This window comes from Dermacentor silvarum, chromosome 4 (assembly GCF_013339745.2).
Source record: "Dermacentor silvarum isolate Dsil-2018 chromosome 4, BIME_Dsil_1.4, whole genome shotgun sequence".
Classification (NCBI taxonomy): Eukaryota; Metazoa; Arthropoda; class Arachnida; order Ixodida; family Ixodidae; genus Dermacentor; species Dermacentor silvarum.
In genome coordinates, this window is record NC_051157.2 from 139,481,058 (window position 1) to 139,496,516 (window position 15,459).

Sequence of the window (15,459 nt, forward strand, 5' to 3'; positions counted from 1 at the left end):
CGCTTGCATTGCGTAGAATAAAATTAAAACGGAAATCACACTTCCGATGGTGAATCACGTGCATTGCATAAAGCGATGTACTGCATCAAGAGTGCTATTTTGCAGGGCTTGCCTCTGCACACGTCTCTCCCGTCACATGACACGCCACATGGTGCTGCTTGACGAAGTTTTTAAGCTGCTAGGTTCCGACTTGACATACAGGGAAAGCGTCCATTCTGTGGTATGTGTGGCAGCCTCATGTGAAGCTTGTTAAACGGTCCGGCGGGAGAGTTTTTGTTTCATTTTCAAAATTGAGATATCCACAATTTGGCACAAAAATATTTTGAGATAAAGGGCAATAAAGGGCACGTAGGGGCACGTATGGTAATGGTTCGGAGCCGCAAAAATTTTCGACTGCCGATTTTTCAAGATATGCGAGTTCAAGTTAACGAAGTATTACTGTATCAGTAGATGACCAAAAAAAATGACTCGATGGTGCTAAAGGCAAGGTTACAAATGTGTGCCTCAAAAACTTGGCACTTTCTGGGCCACATCCATGCTGATAAGGACACAGACTGAATCCTAATGCACGAAAATTAACTGGTGCAGCTAACGGTGCAATCCCAATTCAAGAGAATTAACTGATACAGTTAACGGTGTGGACAGCCAACAAGTTCTGCGTCACTTATGAGTAGAGGCCGGATCTCCAGGCATCAAAAAAGCGCGTTTTAGGCACCAAAAACAGGCAGGCAAAACAACGTTTTAGGCCTCCAACGTCGTAAATATAGGCACAATAAATCTTTACATAAATGCAAATTATTTCAAACGAAGACGTGCACAACCTGTATCTGCGACAAAAAAAAAAAATGTTATTGTGTATGATGGCACAAAGGTGCCAACAGTTGAACATAGCCATGCAATTGCCCCATAAAACTGCTGAACTAATGATGATCAATTGGCTTAATTCTACAAGCACACGGCTCTTATTGATGTTCAATGGCCACTGTACTCGAGCGTCGCATATAGTGAAACAGGCATGAAAAAGAATACTTGAAAGTTGGGAACACTGATTAAAAAAGCACTACTTTACGTCTGCCTGACGCAATCAAATTAAGACACAACAAAAACAGGTAAATAATAAATGCAAGAGAGACTACGATTTATTAAGAAATTAACATGTTCTTACATGAGGACTGTTAGATACAACTCTGGCACTTTTCTCATATGCAATGACCTTATCCGAATTGTACAGGCAAAACGTCCCAACACTGCCAAATACACGTCCGCCCATTTGAAGTGCACATGTTTGAATAAATCTGTTTAGAGGGCACGCGGAACGTAGTCTAAGAATCACTGTGAAGATTGTGGAAACAATAGCAAACTGCCACCATCTCCAGATTTTTCGATTCAAAATTGTGCCTCTTGTCACTGAGAATGATCTTGTACGCTGAGAAGCAATGCTTGATGGCGGTGAACATCCACTTTCGTGACCGCGCCTATTCCCGTCGACAGTATGTTGTCGATGGTACAAGTTGAATTTTTTCGCCTCTCCGAGCGCTCCGGACAGCTAGCGCCATCAAGCGGATTAAAAGAGAGACTATTTTATCGGTTTCGGTTTTGTGTTTCTCTTTTCCACCGCGCGGAGATTTTTAAAGCGCGTGCATAGTTGGGGTGACGAGCGCTCGTCGTTTGGCATCGTCGCGCGCGTCCGCTCCACGGAAACGGCGAGTTTCGACGGTTTCCGACGCATCTGGGCTCGAATTTGCGGATGATCGTAGCAGCACAGACTCGGAAGATGACTTCGATTCGTCAGACTTCATTACGGGCGAAGAAAGTGCGGCAAACCGCCCCGGAACATCGACGGGTATCCGCTGTTGAGTTTTGCTTTCTTCTCGGACCATGTTATCGCTGCCGCGCATCGACGTAAGGATTTCCGGCGTGTTCTAAAGGTCACAGTTCTTATCTGCAAGATGTAAACGTCGTTCGGACGGGATCATTTACCGGCGGTCGCGCAGAGTCGAGTTTTGTCCACGAAGACGGCCGGGAGTGCACCTTGGAATCGCGCTCCGAAGTGCTGTGTGTACCCGTGTGCCTCAAGAACTTTTGTAGATACAGAGCTTATATTTACAGGCTGATTTCATATATCCCTTTTCTTGAAAATGTATATTTCGATTTTTTTAAATAATTTTTTTTGTGCAAAGCAGCATTGATGTTTTTAGCGATCTTTCTCGTTCTTGATGCGATTTTTTTGTTTTTATAATTTTTTTCGTTGTATTTTTAATAAATATGCTGTTTCAAATTAATACCGTTGGAAAGATAATTTCTTCTTCTACAATTTGATACCATACACTTCAACATGAATCATTTCCTGTGGCAGGAAAAAAAATAATAGCCAGACTACCCGAAAACTACCGATTTTCCCGCGGTCACGAAAGCGTTAAAAAGTAAATTACAAACAAAACAAAAGCCGCATTGCCGCAACTTTCTTCCTTCTTTTGTTCTTCACTCCTTTCCCCTGACGGCTCTCTGCGGTTTCGCATTCGCCAACCGCTCGCACCATGTCAGCGCGGCGGCGTATGTTGGTTTTCCAGGAGTTGGTTGAACTAGAGGACTAGGTTAAACCCCATAGAGTTCCGAACAGTCAATGTTGCCCGGTAACAGGAATAACGGTCTCTAGCTGCACTCGAAAGCGAAACTTGAGGCTAAATAGTGTTCATATAGGCGCCGATATTGAAAATAGCCATCTATAGGGATTTATAGGCATTTAGGCACAAACGCCAAAATGGGCCTTCATAGGCACTATAAAAACACTATAAAAGCCCTTTTTAACCTCTAATTCATGCTCATATATCAAAGTGGGGCGATAGGAGCGCAAGGAACAAAAAAGGCATTTGCCTAAAATCTGGTCTCTACTTATGAGTGCACAGTTCCTGGGATCAATCCCTGCATGCGAAAAAACACTTCATGTCCTTCTCAAAGCCTGTTCCACAAGCTGCGGTTCGGCGATACAATATGCTCCGCATTGGATGGATTTGTTTTTTGTCGGCACTGTTATCTGGCTGCAATATCGCCACACACTTCTGTGCCTCCCATGCTCTCATCACCGAAACACCGCGCATCCAAGTGCTGAACAACCCATGTCCATCAACTGATACCAAATTAATCAGTATCTTAGGTGTACATCTATACTAAACAGGACTATTCCATGTGTATGCCTCATCCAAATTTGTTAATTAACAAGTGCTGAATTAATGAGGTTCCGTGGCAGTAAATGCTTAGGCACAGCCCTTTTCTGAAATGCCTAGTTAGTACCTAGTGCAAAGCCACACTTAGGCAAAGGGGTGACCATTTTATATCTGAGAAATGTTTACCCCTTAGCAGGTTCACATGCACATGCACGGTTACAAGTTAGATCGTTAAGTAAATATGAATGTTGTCTTTCTACTACTTTAATTCTAGACATACCATTAATCAAATACAGTCAACGTCCGACTTTTTTATTTTTCGCGAAAATGTGTGAAAAATCGTGCAGTCCAAGAAATTGAATGCATGCCTTTTACTGGTGCCAAAGGCTCAAATCGCCACAGGCACGTCCGAAATAGCTCTAAAGGCCTGCCAGTACAATTATTACGGGTATCAGTGCTCATACTGTGACAGGGGATGGAGGGTGCACGCGTGTATAATTAAGGAATACATGCTGTGTGTGTCCCGTGACAATTGCCCCTTTTAACTCTGGTGTGCTTCACCGCAATATTTCGCATATGCTTCACCGCGTAACCCCTCGTATTGAGGCAAAGTTGACTTTCGGGAACCGGCATTATGCAATGCGCCGTGCTTTCCGAGCTTCGAAGCCATTGGCGATGATTACAAAGGCTTCGAACAGCAAGAAGCTTGGTAGCGAACATAGAAGCACCTATGCCTAGCGTTGCCGCAGTGGTAGCTATGGCTGCCAGGGGGTCTGCGTGCGAGAGCGCCATTTCGAGGTAGCAAGATAATAAAATTGCGGAGGTGGTGGCTTCGATAAATGCGGTTTCGGACCTGCGGACGTGTCAAAAGGTCCAGAAAATTGGACAACAACGGTCTTTTGCGTCCAAAATTTCAGACGTTCTTATACATTGACTCTATGAGGTACATGGCGGTGCCACAAAGGCTTCCAAAATATCGGGCATGTTCGAAAAATCGGGCGTCCGGAAAATCGGTCATTGACTGTATTTAATATGACAAATGGTCTAAACAGGATAATATAACGAAAGAAAGATGCAGTAGCCGGCTAGTGAGACACTGTCCTGGATAGCTGCTGGGGAATGACTTTAACATTTGTTCCATAACAATATTAACTTTGAATAAAGCAGTTAAATTAATAACGACGAAATATCTACTGAGCATCTCTATTCCAACTGTGAACTTGCACTTTACATACGTCTACTGTGACACACATTTTACTTGCAAATGCAAGAGCTGCATATTCTTCATCTCTTAGCTCCATAGAGGCTGTGCTTTTTCCTCTTGCTTCTGACATTAGACTACCTGTGTACTGCACCAACAGTGAATGCAGGCTGGTGCCTCTCATATAGAGCATGTCCAAAAATCATGCTTGCAAAGATAAAGCAAATAATTACCCAAGCGATAAAGGACTGGGGGTTTTCATGCATGGTTGAAGTATTGCATCAGTGTAATGAACAAGTGACAGTAGACAACACTATCCACACACACCTCGCTTAGTGAACTCCACTGGTACGTCCGAACAACACGATCGGTCAGGCCAAGGATCAGCTCCATCTTCCCATCCTTGTCTGAGAGGAAAATGCACAACAGCCATCAGCAGAATATACAATGCACTGCAACAGTTTGAATTCACAGCACATCCTGTGCCACGATTCCCCGAAAATTGGAATAAACACACTGCATGAAGTCTGTTTTTGATGCTAAGTTGTTTGCAACATGTAATTTATTTTGGGTAAGGAGGAGCAATAAAGCAATAAGAAAAGGGAGCTAGAGAAGTTGGTAGGAGGGACGATCACATACAATTGATATTTATTGGAAAATAAATCCATCTACGAGCTTTTTATGTGCACACATGACTGCACAGGGATGTCAGAGTCTGCCCCAATTTTCAACCACCTTGTCAAATAGATAGCATTTGACTTCAAGTCGTTCACATGCTATACGAACGTGGCGGTACTGTAACTTTTTTCAGGCAGTTTCTTAAGTCCATTTTGATAAGCTTCAGCATAAAAAAATCCCTCAATACAATGCAGTCACAACAAAACACAAAACATTCCTTTATCTTGAGCAGATCATGTGCCACTCAACGTTACGCAGGAGACAGAGTGCATTAACCAAACAAACATGATCCGGCCAGGCAGACTTTAAAGTGATAACCTACTGCGATCGCTAACCATCACCAAGATGAAGACAAAGAAATGTGCCGCTCACAACTACCAAAATGTGCACAAAACAGGCACGCCAGCAATTCCAATCTGCATAAGTCAATAGGAGCACTTCCTGTGCCCCACGTAAAGGTAGTAACAAATTGCGGCGTAAAGGCTGTTTCACATCGTGCGATTTTGCACTGCGATTTTCGCAGATGCGAAATTCGCAACGGCCATTTTACATGGTGCGATGTCAACAATGCGATTATGCGACGCCCAGGGTTGCTTGCTGCCAGATTTTGTCGCACACGCCGCATAAATTCGTTTAATGTAATGAAAAAGACGTGCGCGTTATAATATAATTGACCTCTCTTTATTAGGACCAAATAATACGTGCGTTTTATAATTTAAAAGCGCCTTAAAGTTTAGTTTGCTTTGGAGTACGCAACAGCGGTTTGTGAAGTTCAATACGAGGAGAAATGGCGGACGTAAACAGCTGTTCGCAGGTGGTCGTTCAGCGTTGTGTGCTGTCTCTGTGTGTGTTTTATGCCTGTGTCGTTCTACCTGCGGTTAAAAAAATTACAAGAGGACCTATCAACAAGCCCTTATAGCTGTTGTCATCGCATATGCAGTATTCGGGATTCGGCGGAGTCGTCATGTCAACGCAGAGACCCTCGCGCTACCCGTGATTAACGTCAGCTTCTGAAAAACGGATGTGTGTGTATTGCTCGTGATTGCGCATTAGTGGTTCCTGCTCCTAGCAATATTCTTGCACCAAACTTAGCAGCAAGCACCAACCCAAAAGCTCACGTCTGCCCCTGAACAAAGCCGCAAATGATCTGTGTGTAATTACTGAACGTGCAATGGAATTTGTGTTGTGAACGTTTATCTTAGCGCCAGCCTGGCTCGTCCGTCTCAGCGCCTGTGCTGTAATTATTCATACAAGTGCTCTCTGAATATTTCGAAAGGCGTAAAAGCCGACACCACATTTTTTTTAGGAGCTGCAGTCACTTGTGTACGTAGTATCGTATCATTCTGGCAGACATGGGCGTCGTCTATTTTCTCGTCCTGTTTCTTGCGCTGTTAGTGTGCTGTGAATCTGTATCAAGAAGCTTAAGTTAATATGCTGCAGTACGTAGCGCAGCCGCGTAGCCACACGGCTGACATTAAAATACCTTGTTAGGAGTATGTTTGTTTGTTTAATAACAAAATCGAACGCTAAAATTTTGTATTCATGGTGGCAAGTGTAAGGTAAGAAGCTATCGAAACTATCCGCTAATGGCATGCGTGTGCTTCTACCTGCTTCAGCACGTTATCCTTAGAGTGAGGCTGAATACCCCTGATAACCAAAAACATATGCAACTGGAGCAGGTGCTATGATTCCTCTCCTGGAAATGAAGCCAGCATCCCAGTCTGTTAAGCTAGTCATGTACTTAACCTATATTAGACCAATGTTAGAGTATGCTAACTGGAGCCATTTAAAACTGGGTTATTTCACCAAAATAAGAAAGTGCAAGGAAAGTTTCAAGGTACAGTCTAATCTGGTATTACCGAACCTATTGTATTAGCAAAACTTTATGCCTCCCTGAATTGCCTGCATTAACCCAATGCTGAAAACAGGGGAAGCTGATTCCCTTTCTTGCTGTTGAAAAGCTGCTAGAATCTCAATAACAGACCACTTATGTTCTGAGAGAAAGTGAGAGGCACTGACAATATCTCTAATCTTTGTATGAGCCTTCACCTTGAACGAAAATGGAATAAAAATATTTACCTTTGCAAGCCTCAGAATCCAAACATTCTCAAAATTTTGAGGAGCCACATTAAATTTTTGAGATACAGACAATAAAAAGGGTGCCTAAGTACAAGTGCACACTGAACACACTTGAGTGGTTAAGTAGCCAGCTGCGAATGCAAAAGCGTCCATAGCTGCTACCTCGAGGTAACTGCTAGGTTGCACGTGTGTTTCTCCTATAGCCCATGTACCTGGCAAGGGGAATGGTTATACGTAGTCCTGGGCTTTTTCTTTTTTTTTTTCAATAGGTGGTGGCTAGCTGATTCCATCTGTTTATGTATTTATCATTTGTGTGCATCTTATGTGCATGTGTTTGTGTCATGTTCTGATTGTTATAGTGCAGTGATGCAAGCATCTTTTTTTTAATATATTGCACTACAGTCATTTATTAAACTTTGTGTTGAAATGTACAAAATGTGGCCACCCAGTAATGGTTAGGACAGACAGCAGGATTGGCAAAAAATATGATGCAGATCCAATGCACTTGCTTGAATCGACATGAGGCGAAGCTTTCACGCAACGGTCAGTTGAACTCTAGAAAACTAACTGCAGTGTTTACAGTTATCCTTATTTCACCCGATGCAACACGTACTCATAGACAATGTTTGCTTATTCACCGCACAGGTCACATAATGTAATGTATACATAGCACGGTGAACTCACTAAAACGTTGGCTCACTAAGACTTCGAACTAACCGTGAGTCTGAGTTCGTTTCAGCCTGACTGAGTAGAATTTTGGTGAATACGAGTAAGAGCAAGCTCAGTTGAGTAAACTTTTAGTGAATATTGTCATGCGGTAGTCGGGGAAAGCTGATCCAAGTATAATTTTAGTGAATATGAGTCAAAGCAAGCTCGGCAAGTAGATTTTTGGTGAATATGACTCAGTGCAAGCTCACCCGAGTAAAATTTTGATGAATATAAGACGGAGAAAGCTTGGCTAAGTAGATATTTGGTGAATATGACTCGGTGCAAGCTTGCCTGAGTAGAATCTTTGTGAATATTAGTCAGATCAAGCTCGGCCAAGTACAATTTTGGTGAATATGAGTCAGAGCAAGCTCGGATAAGTAGAATTTTGGTGAATATGACTGAGCAAGCTCGATTGATTAATGATGGGATATGGTTATACGAGTTTATGCAGTAATACATGTAAGTGCAGACTCATTAGCAACATTGCCTCCATCTTGATGGGCTATACCTACGCCTCGTGATGAGTCTGCACTTTATGAGCTGTGGACATGCAAGACCCACCCACACTTGAAAAGATACTATCATTCATACGAAGGAATGCAACCGGCTGACTTCACTGCACAATTTTGATCTGCTTTTGTTTAATGAGTTATCTACTGCTTATAAAAACAAGGTGTTCGCCTGCTTTTCGCATATTGCATGTGTTTTACAGGAAGTAGAGACAGAGAAGCAAGAAAAGGCAAGGATGTTTATGGCTATGTAGTTTCTTAGAGTACTGCAATATGTTACAACCAGCATAAAAAAAGTAATTCGATGCACTGAAGTAAGCGAAATGTGCAATTACCTTTTAATGTGAGGGTTAATAGAGATGCAGTAAGGATACAAAGTCTGCAACACACTGAAGGTTTATTGGTTTTTTATTCAGGATAAAAATGATGCATCAGAAAAATTAGAAAAAAAACTGTTTAAATATTGCTTCGAAAATAAATTGGCAATACTGCTTATTCCCAGTCAAAGCGTGAAATATGCTATTGTAGAACATTCATTACGATATCCAGTTTGCACGTTCGCTTTGCGTCTCGCAGCGGAAGTAACAGAACCTTGAAATGAGATAATTCATTGGGAAAATGCGCATGAAAGCCCTAACCAACCGACTGCAAATAAATGGTCGCGCGTATAGCGTGACCTATTGACCACAGCATTTGTCCGTAGTTGCATATTCTTTAAATTGTTCCGTCCGTAAAAGCATACCGCGATAAAACTGTGGCGTTTTCGTATATCGCGAGTTGTCTCCAGAACCAGAAAATTGGGACGACATCCGAAGGCCATGCCTTCCCGTGAGGGACACCTCGTAGTATTTACCAACTCGCAGCGCGTGTGAATAACGGAAAATCACGCAAAAGTACGTACTATCAGCACCCGAAGCCAACCTAAAAAACAGCGTCGCCAGATTAGCAACGTAGCGTGTCAACAAACTCGTAGAAATCACAGAACCGAATCTGACCTACGAGTTTTTATCTGCACTGTTCGCGTGTCGGTGCTGATGTTACGTACCGTTTGCGCAATCCAAGGCTCCACTCAATTAGTTGCACTGTTCGAGGCTTGTTGATCCAATATTTATAGACAAAAAAGTATCTATAAACGTTGTGTTGAGCGACCGCCGCCATTTTCCAAAACAGACCGCGAAATACCTCTCGGCGCAATTTCGACGGAAAAATCGCTGCGATTGCTGCGACGTTGCGACGCTGCGACCAACCGGTTGGTCGCAGCGTCGCAACGTCGCAGCAAGCGACGGAAATCGCACTTCCGGTGCGATAATCGCAGTGCAAAATCGCACCATGTGAAACGGCCTTTAGAGTTTGTACTTGCTTGCATCTGTTGCTTTTGTATTTTGAATGGAAACATATAGCGTTGCAACTAACTGAAGCTCCCACCTCTCCTTTTTACGGCTGTATCAAAATGGCAGCACTGTGTAAACAGAAAGTCATGCGATCCACGGTGCAACAGCACTCCAGAGAAATACGATTTTCTCAACTTCTACTGCATATTTATTTCCAATGTTTCACAATGTGATAAAGAAGAACTTGAGAAACTTGCATAGACGGTGGCACCAGATTACCCTCTAGGTGTTATAGTGAGAAACTCTATGGCTTTCAGCTGCTGCAATTACAGTCAAATCTCAATACATCAAACTCAAACGGGCCCAAATTATGTTCAAATTAAAGGAAGCTCATTTAATGGAGACTGTAACCAAAAGTGCACCCCTCAGCAAAAACATGATAAAAAAAAGAAACCGAAGGCAGGGCCTGTGACGTGTCCGTCACGTGATCCTTCGGCTCCGGTATGGGAGAATGCAGGGAAGCAATTTCATTTGTCGAGGCTAAACGGGGGAAAACTGGAGAGAGTGTCTATGTTGGGTGGTTACACTAACCTCTTGAAATGGGTTCGTAGCACTTCAAATATTTCTAGCTCTGTTATTAATGAACTGATTTGAAAAATTCTCCTTAGGCAGTACACTCCTTAGAGGGCGCTTAACAACTTTGAGCATATAACCAAAATTTGCTATCTGGCCTGGTGCTATCTTTAAAAAGTTACTGAAAGAGGGACAACTCACTGATATCAGCCAGCAGGGCCATCTTTGTGTTTGCAGGTAACCGCTGAGTGTGGAAAGGCTGCAGCTGCTTCCTGTCTTCATCCTTTAAAGGAATGATCAAATAAGAATGTGTAAAGGATAGTGATCATTTTCGGAGTCGAGTCAGAGGAAAGGAAGCGAAGACAATCGAAAAGCACATTCTACTAGCCACTTTCGAGCACCTCTTGCGACAGGCTTCACATTTGAGTAATTGTAATCGAATGCTCCACGCACATTCAGCCGGTTCCTTCAGAGCAGTGTACTTCAGCTCGCAGCACTTGAAGGTGCTCTCACTTTCTCATAGGCAGCATGACCCAATTCAATGTAGCTCCAGTCATGTAGAGCTTCTACAACTTCGCACTGTTGGCATGCACATCTGCTGCAGCCTTTTTGGCAAGACTTTTGCATGTGTACACCTTGTGTGCTAACATTTGCAGCAAAAACTGCACTTATGTGTTTTACCTTCAGGCCTTCGACTACTCCCGCAAGTGGCAGAATGTTCGACTCGGGCATGCTCTTACTGGCTCAAATTATAAGTACGCTCCACCCAATTGCAATTCAGCTGCAATGTATGTGTAGTCCTCAACTGTAGTGATCCTACAGTACTTCTACAATGCACTAGCAGCATTACTTGACACCACATGAATCGCAGCCAACGCACTTTTATTTAGCAATGTTGAAATGGCTTGTCAGATTGCACTGAACTTTCTTCTTTTCAGTGTCTGTAAAAGAGGTACTCTGGATGTTAAAAAAAGAAGCCGCCGTTTCCTCACTCAACTGAGCAGCGGCACCTTACCTCCGGCAGTGCGCTGTGTGCATTTTTTTCTCCAGAGTGGCTGGGGCTCAACACGTTGTTTGTGGGTCGTTGGAATGTTATTTAGTTATTTATTATTTATGTTATTTAGTGCACTAGAAAATAAAGTTACGAGTTGTATAACCAGTAAAAGCCCACTTCTGCGGTAGTATTATCCAATTTCATGTGAAATTGGATAATACTACTGCGATAGCAGTATGAAAATACAATGCTCCTATGTTACGTTGGCCGGGAAAAGAAAAAGAAATGTATTATGCAGAATCATATCAACGAGATTCCACTGTACTACAGCTTCAATTAATACCACTTCGGACCTGTGATCACGGCAAGAAGTCCGAAAAATCAGACGGCGAAGGGTCTCAGCGACTGAAATTTTAGACGTCCTTATACGTTGGCTCTATGGGGTACGTGGCGGTGCTGCAAAGGCGTCCGAATCATCCGGCATGTCCGAAAAATTGATTTTTGACTGTATACACATTTGAGTGTACGAGGCGTGGGACTGCTATAATTTCTGGCTTTTTACTACAATTGCTGTATTTTGCTCTCTTGTGCATCCTGTACGCTTGACAGCTGTTCTTGATTTTCTACTCCATTACTATACTTGTTTTCCTTTCACACTATGTATGCTTGCTAGCACTGTATGCCATGTTTATGGGACATAGACTAGTCGAGCCTTATACAGGCCTTTTGGCTGTGCCTCAAAAATCCCAGCAAGGTGTTTAATAAAAATTATTTTTAAAAAAAGATTACAACACTGCAGCAGCACAATGAATGTGCCGTAAGAGCTGCAGGTTGATCGAAACCCAACTCACGCTTGCATCTGCCGGCAGACTGAACATGTGGCACCAGCCATCACAGCTGATGCTGAGAAACTTGTTCTGTTGAGAAAGAAAAAAAAAGAGAGAAATAATAGAATAAGAGACTTCAACTACACTGGCACTAGTTTCACTAACCAAGCCTTGAGAAAAGCACTGACAGAGCAACAAATGCTAATTTTTAGAGCAAAGCTATTCCACTATTAAGACAGTGCAGCCACTGAAAAACTAAAATATAAGTCCCTGAAATTAATGCGCCACGGCTATGAACGCTGTGGCTCATACCCTAGTCTATGACGATGGGGCGGACTTGGCGTTAAAGAACAAAGGATAGATGTTGCTAATGTTTTTTATCCCAATTATGTGCCAAGAAATAAACTACTGAAATGCTTCAGACAAAACTCTGAACAACCTAAAAGCCCGTTTAGGCTCCAGGTCTTTTCTTTTGAATCAATCTTTTTTTTTTCTTTTTTTTTTTTTTTTTATAACAGCTGCTGCACTGACTGGCTGCTCTTGATTACAGCAGTGGCAAAGTGGCACTGAAGCGCAGAAAGGAGTTGAACTGTAATTGTTTCGTTATTCCGGCCCATGAGATTGCAGTGGCTGCAGGATATAAAAGTGATGTAACTCTCTAGTATCAACATGCTTTCACTACGCTAGCCTCAGACGAGTTGTAGTACCCTACAGGATTTCCTAATTATACAGTTCAGTAGGCACACAGTCTGCAAGTGATAGACTCTGTGCAATGTATGTAGGTTAGGTGGGTAAGATGCACGTGATTTTCAGCATTGTTAGAGTCAAGCTTCACCTCACCTGAGAATCATTCAGGATGTCGCCAACAATCACAGTTGCCACCTGCAGTCAAGAGAGAATGTTTATCAGGCATTGATTTGTTTGAAAAATGAATTTCCTTAACTGTCCATAGTTGAGATCAGAGGCTCACATTAGCAGGCTGCAGCATTTACACCATGTGACAAGTTCAGCTAGATGGGGGTTAAAGGGTCCCTCACCAGGCACCATAGCAAATTTTAGTTAGTACACTGCAAGTTCTAAAATGTCGTCTCGGGATTGTTCTAGCAAAATAATTTTCCAATTTGGTTTATTATTTGAGGAGATAGAAGAAACCGAATGCCCTGTAACCATACCACCAGAAGGTATGGTGACAGAGGCCCTCTCTCCCTTTGCCTCGAGTAGCGTACGCAAGCGACATTTCTTCCTTTCTGTCTCCCATACAGGAGCTGAGGGACTGCGTCGAGTTAGCGTGACCAGCCCTGCCTGCTTTTTCTTTCTTCTCCTCCTTTTTTTTTTTTTTTTTTTGCTGCACGGCACATTTTTGGTGGCAGCGTTGAGTGTTCCACAATGGACGATTTATTGAAGTAACGTGTTATGGTGAGTGACGTTGCTAGGACTGCATTTTACGTCATGGCATTTCTGCACGTTACCTCGACTCTATGGCTGGGAGCGGTGCTTTCTCGAGAAGGAGGGCACAAGGCGTTTGGTTTAAAATTGCAGCTGTTTTCACGGCACGCCGCACTGTAATACTTTGCAGACATGATTGGGAGCACGTAAAGTATGCCTGGGCTTGTCTGTTTAAAATGGCCAAACCTGGTGAGGGACTCTTTAAGGTAAAGCTTACACATAACAGTTGACAATCCCGAAATAACGACCGACTTCCTGGAGAAGGGACAAGGAAATTAACTCTCAGTATGGCAACTCCCCAGACCAACTCCCCTGACAGTTTGTGAAGCTAAGGTAAGTGAAGGGTAAGAGTTTAGGCTTGCCCGTAATCCTATTACCATTCATGGAATACCAGGTTGCTCGAGAAGGTAGAAGTGAGCAGCTGTGTTTCTGGTGCCAGCTTGTGATTCAGGGTTAAACCAGAGAGGATATGGAGTTATTATTGCAGTAACCAACCATATTTTACTGAGCTGCTGGTGTAAAGTACCGGCAGAGACGTAATCAACAGTCAGTTTTTTTTTGTTTTTTTTTTTTTCGTGTACATTATTTTCTGTCAATGAGAACACCCATGCAACACGTTTCTAATGTGTTTTTACTGGACAAAGCGTTCCCAAGATCTCACTGCTAACCTTGTTATTGCCGTTCAAATCTCTGATAATACGGCATTCTCTGATAACTGATAACACACACAATCTAAAGCTCTATAATGAAAGTGCTTTTATTAAGATGAGGAGACAAACTCTACATTCCTGATCAGACTTCGCATAAAGTAGGAGAAAGCAGACGACCCCCCCCAACATGAAGTGCAGCCTCAATCGACAACCTTCATATGTCACAAGCTCTGCTCGAATAATGACAATACACGGCAGCTAACCTCCTCTATGTGACATAAGCACACCCCAGCTATGAAGCTGTTAGCCAGCAGTGCTCTTGACAGTGGCAGAGGTTTTAAGGGGTCCTGAACCATTCGTCAGGCTTGATGAAAAATGCAGTCTGCAGATAGTGTACGCTGCTGTGAATATCTCAGCCAAATTTTGCAGTTGTGTACAGCGTGTGGAGCTCACAAGTGGTGTGCGCAAGTCACATAGTCTCAAACACTCTCTTTTCAAGCAAGGCATTCTCCTCACCCGCTTCAAACGCTGCCGTTGGCTTACATATGTCATCACATGCAAGATTCCATACACGGCTGCTACTGGCTGATAGCTGAACATGAATCAAGAAGTGTATTTGGATCAGGGTGCTTCTTCCTACTGCTACGGTGTATACAAGTATAGAGCACTTATAACGTAACCGCTTTATAGTGCAGGACCGGATATAGTATGGTCTTTTCAGACTCCCGTTAATTTTCCCATAGCACTCCATGTATACGCATACCGCTTACAGTGCAGCCGCGTGAGGCGAATACCGGTTATACTGCGGCTTGGGAAAATCTCCGCCGACAAGGGCGGTAGCGAGCACGCTTCTCAACAAGGTCCGTGCTCCCAGGCCGGCGTATGCATTATTCAATGCAATCAAACTCTCGTTAATTCGGACTTATTTGGCTGCACCATCGGTTAATTCAGACTACAGTCGGAGCTCGGTGAGCGAGGAGCGCCGCAAATGTGCGACGCAAAAGAGCAAGAACGGCGCTAGCGGCCAACAGAAACGAAGCGGCGGAGTCCGCATCAGCCACACAGCCATCAGTTTTTCAGAAATCGTACGTGAATGACATCAACGCCAGAACGCTTGAGCCTATTTGTGTCTTTAAAGCCTGTATTTCTTGCGTTTACCGCAGCGCATAACAACCGCGTTGGCCACGGGCTTTCATAACTGTGTAGTTCGTCATGCCACGATCGCGTCAGATAGCGGCCGCGGTCTTTCCTCCGCAGTGGTTGCCGGCGAACAGTAATTTGTTTTACTCGGTATGCGCG

At 43.3% G+C, this 15,459-nt stretch overlaps 1 protein-coding gene across 1 annotated transcript in view; it reads right to left on the reverse strand.

Moving 5' to 3' along the window:
- LOC119450668 (KICSTOR complex protein ITFG2) overlaps window positions 1-15,459 on the reverse strand; it is a 120,718-nt gene that overhangs the window by 103,595 nt on the left and 1,664 nt on the right. The window contains exons 2-5 of the mRNA XM_037714178.2: window positions 12,905-12,946; window positions 12,089-12,154; window positions 10,445-10,526; window positions 4,693-4,772 (exon numbers count right to left, since the gene is read on the reverse strand). Coding sequence (XP_037570106.2) covers window positions 4,693-4,772; window positions 10,445-10,526; window positions 12,089-12,154; window positions 12,905-12,946 — 270 coding nt within the window. The remainder of the gene's footprint in view (window positions 1-4,692; window positions 4,773-10,444; window positions 10,527-12,088; window positions 12,155-12,904; window positions 12,947-15,459) is intronic.